This window comes from Elaeis guineensis, chromosome 5 (genome assembly GCF_000442705.2).
Source record: "Elaeis guineensis isolate ETL-2024a chromosome 5, EG11, whole genome shotgun sequence".
NCBI lineage: Eukaryota > Viridiplantae > Streptophyta > Magnoliopsida > Arecales > Arecaceae > Elaeis > Elaeis guineensis.
In genome coordinates, this window is record NC_025997.2 from 120,764,215 (window position 1) to 120,775,508 (window position 11,294).

The 11,294-nt window shown below is 34.5% G+C and overlaps 1 protein-coding gene across 1 annotated transcript; it reads left to right on the top strand.

The window, feature by feature from the left end:
* The first annotated feature begins 900 nt into the window (after window positions 1-900).
* Window positions 901-6,840, top strand: LOC105046122 (uncharacterized). Its single transcript, XM_010924635.4, has 8 exons — window positions 901-1,570; window positions 1,657-1,845; window positions 1,953-2,051; window positions 2,205-2,306; window positions 5,107-5,238; window positions 5,328-5,465; window positions 5,591-5,815; window positions 6,211-6,840. Exons 1-8 carry the CDS (start codon window positions 1,127-1,129, stop codon window positions 6,601-6,603), a joined length of 1,722 nt encoding a protein of 573 aa, XP_010922937.1. The 5' UTR covers window positions 901-1,126; the 3' UTR covers window positions 6,604-6,840.
* The last annotated feature ends 4,454 nt before the right edge of the window (window positions 6,841-11,294 follow it).

Genomic DNA, 11,294 nt, shown 5'->3' on the forward strand with positions numbered 1-11,294 from the left:
TACATCAATTATTTAACACTAAATATAACCTATTCATAATTTTTTTGATAAAATATAACTTATTTATAATTGCTAGCCTATCCTTGTTCTTTTTTTTCTCCTATATTTAACCCACCACCATCCTTGTTATAAATTAGAGATGGCAAAATCGATCCGATCCGATGGATATGCATCCTACCCAAATCCGATCAAACTCGAAAAATAGGATTTGATTGGGTTTGGATAAAATTCGAAAACTGTAGCATAGATATGGATAGTGTTGTTTTCTATCCGAATCCGAACCGAACCTACGGATAAGGGTAATATCCGAACCTATATCCAAATATATATGTTAATAATTCTGTTTTGATTGATAATATGCATAAAATTATTTTAGTTATTTATACGTTCTATATTTAATTGTAATTCTATTTCTATATTTAATTTTTATAAATCTGGACTTATAAATTATGTTCTATGTTAAATTGATAATTTTGTTTTGATTGATAATATGTATAAAATTATTTTAGTTGTTTATTTTTTTGGATATGGGATAGACATGCGGCAAGTATGAGTTGGATATAAGAAAATGGATTACCGATGGATATCTTCGAACCCATTGGATATGGAGATGGATATTTTTTTTCTTATCCGATCGGATATTGGATAAGATTTGAGTATAGGATATTAAATTCGAATTTGAAGATGGGTAGACCTCAAATTCTATCCATTGCTATTCTTATTATAAATTGATGAATCTATTATGATGCATTATCACAATAAAAATACTTTAAACGGTTAATCCACTTCTATAAAACCATAAGCCACCATGACGTAGTATGTAATCAGAGGCCAGTTTGGTCCAATTGCAATTTTTGGCCAGCTTGGCGCCTCTCCCTTTCCGTAAAGATTCGATTTCCATCCCAAAGCGACCCCCCCTCTTCCCGTGTTCCGCCTCCAACCCTTTCTCCCTTTCGGGTCTCTTCACCGATACCCTCTAAATCCTTCTCGTGAGCCGTTCCTGGGGCTTGCCGATCCTCAAAAGCAGCCTCCTATCGATCTCCCCTGTTGCATTGGTTCCTCCGTCTCGAATCCAAAGGTCAAGCCTTTGCGAGGTTTCCTCTTTCTTGCTGGATTTCGCCCGAAAATGGCGACCTCGGCCTTCAAATCGGCGTCCAAGAGAGGGAGCTACGCGTCCTCTTCTCGTACCATTTCTACCTCAAAGGATCGGCCCACGGAGGATTCCCAGAAGAAGATCCCCAATCGGAGGTCGAGGAGCGTGAGCGCCACACCGAGAAGTTATGCCAAGCAACCGCCGGCTTCGTCCGTGTTGTCGGAGTTCTCGAATACGAGGAATAATCCCCTATTCGGTTGCTCGAGTTCCTCGTCGCCGGATTCTGAAGGTAGGGTTCGTGCTTCGAAAGGGGGTAGTGATCTTTCTGGAAGCAGAAGAGGGCGGTCAGTTTCGAGAAGCTCAGATCTTGGGGCCCAGGGCTTGGGCGGTCGGAGTGAATCCAGTCGGAGTTTATCGAGGATTGGTACCGGGAGGCGGCTCCGGTCGCTTTCGAGGGGGCACCATGGGAACTCTGAGGTTTGAATGTCTTCATGTCAAACTTTGATTTTTGGTTGAAGCATATGAGTTGTGTTTGAGGCTGTATTCTTATTTTTGCCAATCAGAGTGAAGTAGAACATGGACATGGGTCATCTTCAAGTTCGAGAAACAAAGAGACAAGTAGCTTTTCATCCAATGGTCTTGAGAAGAAGACCGACATGGCTTTGAATGACTTTGAACTGCCGGAACAAGTGAGGAATTTGCAAACATGGACAAGTAGGCACCCAATTTCTGAGACATGGGATACATCTAGTGTAAGTCAGTTATGAATTATTAAAGCATTTTTTGTTGATTATTGGTCGTGGAATTTGTGTGATCTGTTGTTGTTGATGTATAACATAGTTGGTTTGAACTCTTTAAGACATGCATGCTAGTACGGCATTGGGAGGATGGGATTTCTACAAGTTCTTTCTCTGAAACAGAGGAGGCAACTATCAGCGCATTCTGCGAACAGATGAAGGTGCTTTTGATTCTTTCAGTTGTCATTTATAGCTAATTCATAAGGTTACTATGGTGGATGTTTACATTTTAGATCACCAGTTTTAACTCTTGATGCTATTGGTTTGTTATCCTGATTTAAGGTTTATTTGTCTATGATTGTGAATCTTTTCAGATTGACCATTCCTCTGCTGATACTGGAACTGATGGAATATATGAAACTGTTCGGTCAGAAGTAAGAAGAGCAGTTTCTGAGATTAGAAATGACCTTGAGAATGTAAGCTACACTATTTTTACATCCTGCAGTTATAGTTTCTATAATTTAATACGTGAAAACATGCAAAAACGTTTCTGTAGCTTTATTCCATCTATCATGTACTCGTATAATTTCTTAATTTAATCTCAAAAATTCTGGAATAAGTGCCTTTAAAATAAGTGCCTGAACGTTGTCGACGATAAATCTTTTAGCCAACTCCAGAAACTATGCTGCCCTATGAAAGAAGGCATCTGAAATGACAGATATTGGTGGTGATAAGTTGTGAACAAATGAAGGAAATAGATGATGCGCATGAAAGATGATAGGCTGATAAACATGATGGTTGACTGAAATTTCTTCATGTACTAGATGAAAACTTTATTGTAGAGATGATAGTTTGTTGTGTAGAGATGCCCTCTCAAGATCAATCAAGTCTGGAAGTAGGCATGCAATATGATTACTGACGACATCAGTCATATGAATCAGATGTCTTAGATGACTTTAAACATGCTAATTTGTCCTATTTAGAAGCATGAAGATCAAAACACAAGGTTTGATGTGTCAATGGTGTTACTATTCTAGTCATTGAATTGATTAATTAGAGATTATAAATGGTGTGAGGTGATGGCATGAATGTCTTCCCTCGTCATCTTAGTCAGTCCGAGCCTTATGTCAAACAAGTTGGTGCAATTGAAAATATCTTGGAGGTTACACATGATGATTTGTCTTTTGGAGAGGTGTTCCTACCTGTGAACGAGTTTTGGTTGTCAGCTTTATGGAGAAGTTAATAATAACTTGGAAATTCATAGTCGTCAAATTTTTTCGGCATTTGTTTTGTTTTCTCACTGTCAAGTTACTTGTGTGGTATGCAAAGAACGGAACAGTTAACTACTAGAACATTTTAGAACATGTACAAGAATGTTACTTTTTCTGGTTTGAAGGTAAGGCTGGGGTCAGTAGAAGTTCAGCTAATGCCTTTTGTTTTGGATCCTATACATGGCCTACCACATTAAATATGTCAGTCAGAGAAGGATTTTGGCCAGAGTAATGGAAAGACCTTACAACTTCAACAAAGATAGCATCTTACGTCAATGTCAAATACGTTTATTTGGTTCATAGGACATGCATAAGATGCTACAATACTTAATGTGGACATGTTATATCTGAATGAGTCTAGCAAGTTAATGAAAGTACCTTTGGAATTTTTATGTGATCTAGAATAGGTTGTGTTGGCCTTGCTTAGAAAAACATGATTCATGAGACTATTGCATTGGTTTGCTCATCTTAGTTAGACAATAGCTCAAAGCATAATATGGTTCAAAACATTTTATGGTTCATCATTTTTCATTCTTCGAACCACAAGAACAGCGGTGAGCAATCTTTGGTCTTTTCCGAATTCAATGCAGCAGTTGAATCCTTCACCAATTCACTCATGGCAAACATTCTCGTGTAAAGCAGAAGAGTGCGTTCAGCCATCTATACTATGAAGCAAGAGCTGATTTGCTCATGTAGGATTTCATTCTGGCGAAGTTAAATTTATAAAAGTATATTTGAATGTTTCAGTTTAAAAGTTGAAAGTATAGAGAACTATGCCTTAATGCTTGGTTTTAGGCTTGTAAGAATGTTATGGATTTTTTTTATCTATGATGGTTATCATGAAGATGAGGGAGGTTCTAGCATTATAATCTTCTCTTATATCTGAGTTTGAAGAACTAATTGTAGATGTACTAGAACATCATATTCGTGCAGCTAATTGTGGATATCATACTAGCCTCCGACCAATCAAGATGGGATGAATAGAATGATTAGAGTGACCCTGAAACTGTATTCATAATTTCAACCAAAAAGCTCCTACTCCAGGTATTTAGCTGGTTAATAGGAGTTTTCTCAAATTCTTGTTGGTGTCCAGAGGGTCTAAATATGTTGCATGTCTATCTAAAATCAATGTGCATTTAGTGGATCATGATTTGTCTGCATCATTTACCCCAAAACTTGCTAAAGCTAAATCTGATATGGTTACATGAAAGCTAGATCATGATAGTCTATATTACTTTGTCATTGTTGTGGTCTAATGGTTACAGAAGCACTTTAGCATGTCTATATTGGAAGCTTGCTTTGTCATATCTGAAAAAGTTTATATAAGGAGGCTAAGATCTCAAAAATCCATATCTGATTGACTTAACCCAGAGAGGCCCAACATTTGTAAACTGAGGAAAAAGAATACCTGATAATTATCCTTTCATGATTTAATTAATGCCTCTTCTCTTTCCTGATTATTTATCCCTTCATTCAAAATATAAATCTCCCAGAACAATTAAAATAAACTTTATTGCAAGTCATTGCATATACTGGTTGGATCATTCTGTGCATCATTAGATTTATTTGTATTATATATCAATTTAACTATAGAAAAAGAAAAAGAAATATATTAATCCAAATTGCTTTCCTATCCAAGGAGCAAATAAAATGAAAAACTCAGTTCCTTCTGACCATGTTATTTCCCTTCATTATATGCTGCTTCAATTGGCAGTTCTTATTCTCACAAGTAGGTCATCAGTTCCATCATATTACAACATATGAGAAGTTATACCTTTGGTCTTAAAAGCACTTGTTGAACCTAATAGATCATATCAACATGTGGAATGTAATGAATCACTTTTTTACTTTTATATGAGCTCCTCTTAAATTATGCAGTACTTTGAGAATAGGAATTTTATGTTAAATCTTATTAATTTGTTTCTTTTACCTGATTACAAGTATTGAATATCTCTCTGGCACTTTGCTTTGTATTATTAATAAATGATGTTATACCTTCCATCAGGCTATCCGGATAAAGAACCCTGCAATCATTACAACAGACAATATTGCAGATATCCGTCCTGAGTTGGTGAACACTGATGCAATTGAGCTAGTTTCTGACATCAGAAGGGAATATGCCTGGAAGTTTGAGCAGGTTTCACATTAGCTATCTTATATAAACTGCATTAGAATCTGATATCTTTTAAAAATTCTAAAAGTATGCTGTTGCTATGGAACATTCAGTCCCAAGAACGTGCAAGAAAACTGCGGGCAGATTTGGCCGTTGAAGAGCACCGTGGGCAAGAACTCAGTAGAATTCTAAAGGAGATAGTGCCAGATCCTAAAAGCTCTGAGGCACGTAGATCAAGACCAAGAAGAAAGGTGAGGTCGATCTGGTTGATGGTTGCACTATTATACATCTTCTTGTCTTTTTCAGCTAGTACTTCCTAGTTGCATATTGATTATGATATCTTTATCTTTATTGATTTTCGCACATGTGGTTTTAGGCAAGCATAGAACGTCTTAGGATGTCGAGGCGTTTGGCAGAAGAAGCAATGAATTATTTTGATGAATGTGTCTCAATATCAACCTTTGATAGTTCTGATTTCTCGTCACTAGAAGATCCACAACCAAGCTCAGTTATCCCAATGGGAAGCAGTAGATTTTCCTGCAATGATGGATTGGCTTTTTCAGTGTCCCACTTCCCCGATAATCAACCTAACTGTCACGAGGTTTGTCTCTTCATGAACTGAGATTTCTTATTTTTCCAGCTAATTCAGGCAGATATTTCCGAGCGAGATATTAAATAGACAATTCCTGGGTTCGATAAGTGTATAAAAGACAACGTTTTCTAATACACAATACAATTTTTTTGTGTATGTCATCCATTAGGGTCTATAGTGATTAAAATCAAGACATTGAAAGCCTGAGCGAACAAGCATCCTGCAACCATTTTGTAGCTTAATGGCATTTTTTATTTTTTACTTTAATTTTAATTCCCGAAATAATTTGGAAAGAATTAGGTTACTATCACATTGAGAGTAAATATTGTCACCAATATAATGTTTGTCCTTTGATTTCTGTCGGGCATTGTTTGAGCACTATGACATGTTTGTTTTCCTCACAGGAGTCAGATAACCAAACTCGATGTTCACCAAGCATCATGGGATCTGATCTTGCAATTAGCAGTTGCAGTGGTATTAAGGCTGATAGCCTGTTTCATGAGAATAATAATCAAGGTGATCTAGTGGACTTTGATACACTACAGGGTGGAAACGCACAGTGTTCCTTTGCACATGAACCAACAGAAACTGGTGGGATTCATGACATTAGATGTTACATAAAGAAATTCAAAAAAGACCCGAAGGAAAGTCAAGAGCATGTGAAAGTAAAATCAAGTTACAATGCTGATGACAATGATTTGATTTCATCAGAGGAAAGCTTTCTCTTTGATAAGGTGATTCTTAAAAACAGAATAGAATCTGGATGTCTGCTTGTTTGCAACATAAGAGTTTTTTGATATGTTTATGCAATCAGCATACACATCAAGCTATATTACAAAGTCATAGTTGTAAAGTTTATATGAAGCCATCCAGTTGTGATTCTTTTGGTAAAGTTTTGTATAATAAGAATATAGTTAATTTATCCATGATTAGATTCCTATGCATGACCTAGAAATATCCCAATTCATGGCACGTTGCTGATGGAATTTGATATATTTCTGTTGCATCTGTAATTGTTTAGTGTAATATCTGAAGATTTTCCCATCTCCAAGTGATGTATTTTTTGGGACTAATGTTTCTTTTCCCGTTTTGTGACAGGCAGCAAGCAATAAAGTTTTTGGAATTTTGTGTTATTTATGTTGGAGCTTTCATATGAGAGCTGGTATATGGATCCTATTTGCATTTTTGCTTTCATGAGGGAATCCACAATACATAGAAGCTTTTCGTTTTAATTTTCACAACTTAATACATGTGTTTTTGGGTTCCTCATCTCCGGCCTTCAAAAAAGAGGAAAATTTCACGGTTCGAGTAGGTTATCTGACTTTGTTCCATATAATTGCTGGTCATAAATAGTTTGGGTAACTAGTGTAAATGCTAGGGGCCTAACCTTGGTGTCAAGCTCCATCACAAAGTGGGATTGTTGCTATCACTGTATACCTGTGAATCCCGCCAATTCCTTTGTGCCATATAGAAGGCTTTTAAAAAAAAAAAAAAAATCTTTTAGCAATCCTTCGTAACCGAACATTTTAAAAACCCTCTGTATCTAGAGAACAGGAAGGTGTTTGGTTGGAATAATTGAGGTCTAAATGGTTGGAATAATTGAGGTTTAAAATGAGAATGAGTGTTTTTTTGGTTGGAAAGAGTCTCGTTCTTAAGATAGAATAGAAATATCTTAATGTATCTAAAATTCAATCTTTATTTTTATATAATTTATTTTTTAATTTTTATTTTAATTTTAATCACGAATCAAATGTTTTGAAAAATTTGACTATTCGATTTCTATTTCAATTTATTTTGATTCTCATTTCAATTCCGGTTGTAAATCTGACACCCCGCAAGTTTTTTCAGTTTCTTAGGTGGGTCTAACGAGAATATACAGTTCCATGCAGGCAAACTTCAAATATACTTGGTGAGAACATGGGAAGGTATTCATAGGCTTGAGCATTAGTGGTCTAATGCATGCTTAATTCTCTCTTGATAGCCTTCTTTCAGAACGCTTGCAAGAGACAAGTTTAGCAAGGCATAGAGGTGAGAAGTTGGGAAGTGTTTGGAAAGCTGTGTTCTACCGTTCTTACTTGGCAACCTAAAATAATCACACTTCAGAAAACATTTATAAAGAGAAGAAAGGTAGACGAGAAGAAGGCTTGCCACCGACGCACAGCCTTCTCTATTTTCTTCGTCTGCGGTGCATTCAAGTTTCAGATCCCAGAAGTCAAAACGAAAAGCAGCGGTTTATGACGTCGACAGTCTCATGGATATGAGATCTAGTCTACATCGTATAACCTGTTGTCCGGCATACATAGCTAGGTGGCTTATTGCTGACAACGCCTCCTACTAATGCAAACATATACATAAATCATATAAACTCTTTCTCAACTTTAATGAATCTTATCGGGCAATTTAATCAAGTGTTGTCACATTATATTGAACCCATCATCTAATGTATAGATTCCATCGAAGACAAAATCTACTATCTAACTCTGCTAATCTGTCTTTTACTTTTTTTATTTTGGAGTGGCTCTACATACGTAAGGATTTTTGCCTGTCGTGTGGGCAGATGATTAATGCCGATAATTTTTTTAAGGTTATATAAATTTTCAAATAATTTAATAAAATTATTATTAGATCATGTTCGAGCCACTATATAAGATATAACTTCTATCAAATACAAAATCTGCTATCTGAATCCGCTACTCCATCATTTTTCTTTTTTAAAAGAGCAACTCCAATTATGCATTATTTTTGCATGCTGCATGCGAATCTATACTAACGAACTTTACAATCTTATAGGTATTTTTTCGAACAAGTTAACTGATCAAGCTTTATTGCATTTATTGCATTATATTAAGACCATTATTTGACGTACAGCTTTTATCCAAGACAAAGTCTACTATCTAAATTTGCTACTTTGTCTTTTTTTTTTTCTTTTTTTTTTGAGAAAAAAATCGGATATACAGGATTTTTGCGTACCACATATGGATGGTAAGTATTATTGAATTTTTTCAATATTGTATGAATTTTTTTTGAACAATTTAATGCAAACCTTATTGCATTATAAATTGTTCAATTTTTTTTTTCCCTTTTTGCGAGGATGGCTTTAGATATGCATGTGTATCATTTGTCACATGTAGCTGGCTAGTGCCAATAATCTTTTTGAATAATTTAATGTAAAAATTTTGATAAATTATTAGAAGCCTCTAAAGCATAACATCCATAAAACACAAAATCTAGTATCTAAACACACTACCCTATCTTTTCCCTTCACCTTTCTTTTTCTATGAATACTCCGAAGATATATCGATCACTTACCACGTGCAGATCGCTTGCGTTAACAAACTTTTTTAAATGATTTAACAGAAGCCTTATCGTATTATCTCAAAACTACCATCCAATGCATATCATCCATCAAAATTTAAATCCATAATTCTCTAGTCTATCCTTCTCTTTTTTTCACTTTCTCCACAGTTATTATGGAGATGCATGTGTATCACTTGTCAATTATTGATGGCTGGTAGTGATTTTTTTGAATAATTTAATGCAAGATTTGTCGCATTATGTTTGGTTAATTGTCTAATACATAACTTCCATCTAAAAGAAAATGTACTCTCTAAATTTGCTATCCGGCCTTTTTTTTTTTTTCTGATTCATGCGAGAGCGTTGGCCAGCACCAATACACTTTGTTAAACAATATAATGCAAGCTTTGTCATATATATCAAAGCCATTATCTAATACATGCCATCCATGGAAAGCAAAATCTATTGTCTAATCTACTAGTCTGTCTTTTCTTTTCTCTTTCTCTTCCAATAATTCTAGATATGCATGCGTATCACCTACCATGTATACATAGCTAGCTAGCACCAATATATTTTTTTTTTGAGTGATTTAATGCAAAATTTGCTATCTAATATTAGGAAAATTATCTAATGCGTAGCATTAATTGAAAAGAAATTCTACTATCTAAATCCATTATTCTACTTTTTTTTTTTCTTTTCCATTTCTTTGAGAACAAATCTAGTGACAACAAACTTTGTTAAATAATTTAACTCAAGCCTTGTCATAACATATCAAAGCCATTATTCAATGCATATCATCATCATCAGAGACAAGATCCATTATCTAAATTTGCTAGTCTGCCATTTTCTTTTTTCTCTTTCTCAAAGGGGAATTTTACGTATCACCTGCCATAAATTGATGGCTAATGCAAGTTTTGTCATATTATAGTTTTGCAATTATCTACTGTATAGCATCTATAAACCATTCTATCTTTTCTTTTCTCTTTATTCTAGAGAGAATCTAGAAAAGCAAATATATTAATCTTGATAAATATGTCAATACTTTGATTAATCTAGTCAAGAATTCAACAATGACTTTATTATAATGAACCATGGACAAAACGATTATTATCTGTTAGAATGGCCATATTTGCTACAATTTTGTGATTTCAAATTTTTATATTAAATAATGAATTTATAATAACTACTCTAATGGTATTAAAATAAAAAAAAATCACTGAAAAAAATGTGTAGTGACAAAAAAATAACCACTAATTTTTTGAATTATGATTCACATACAAAAAATTTACCTTTTGTGAAGGCAAGGCAAATTCTTTTGACAAAAAATTTGATATCAAAAATTTGAATTTTGAAAGAAGATTATATTGTATCAGGGAAAACATATAAATGAAGAATAATGGACATTATTTTCATCATAATAATGTATATTATGATGAAGTCAAATAGTGACCATTATGTAAATAAATGTTGCTCATAAAACATGAGATTCTCGCTGAAACTTTTTTAATTAATCACCATTATTTTAAACTAAAGGTAGAATTAATTTTGGCCCGTTATAGCAAGAAATTATTATGTTTTTCCTACACCTTAATGTCACTCATGGTGCATTAGCGAGATATGTCCGCTATATGTGCCGTCATATCACATGCATGTACAATATATATATATATATATATATATATATATATATATATATATGATGTAGGATCCTGAATATGATTATGATCAAACTTAAACCTTGTCCTAACTCGACATCTCAATTTTGATATTGTGGATCAAGATCTCCAAATATTTGAGTCTTCTAATCCAACCGACCATCTTGGTGGAGATAAATCAAAACCTCAGCCCACCATTTTCTCCAAAAAAAAGAAAAAACCCTAGAACGAATCATTTGTCTACTTTGTCATTCCTGCCTTGATTGCTAAAGAAAAGGTCACGTAATGAACTGGCATAAGAAAATGTGTTAAAGCAAGCGGGACTGAGAAGTCCAAAAGTAATTTTGTCCATGCCATCTGGATACGTTGAGACCCTACGAGACAAACTTGCGTTTTGTTCTTTACATACGTCAGTCTAGCTTTTTAGCGTTCACTTTTTCAAGTCATTCCATATTCTCTTTTTTTTTTTTTTTTTCTTGGTAAAAGATTCCATATTCTCTTTAGGAAACAGAAAAATAACATGCTTCATGTCCATCCAT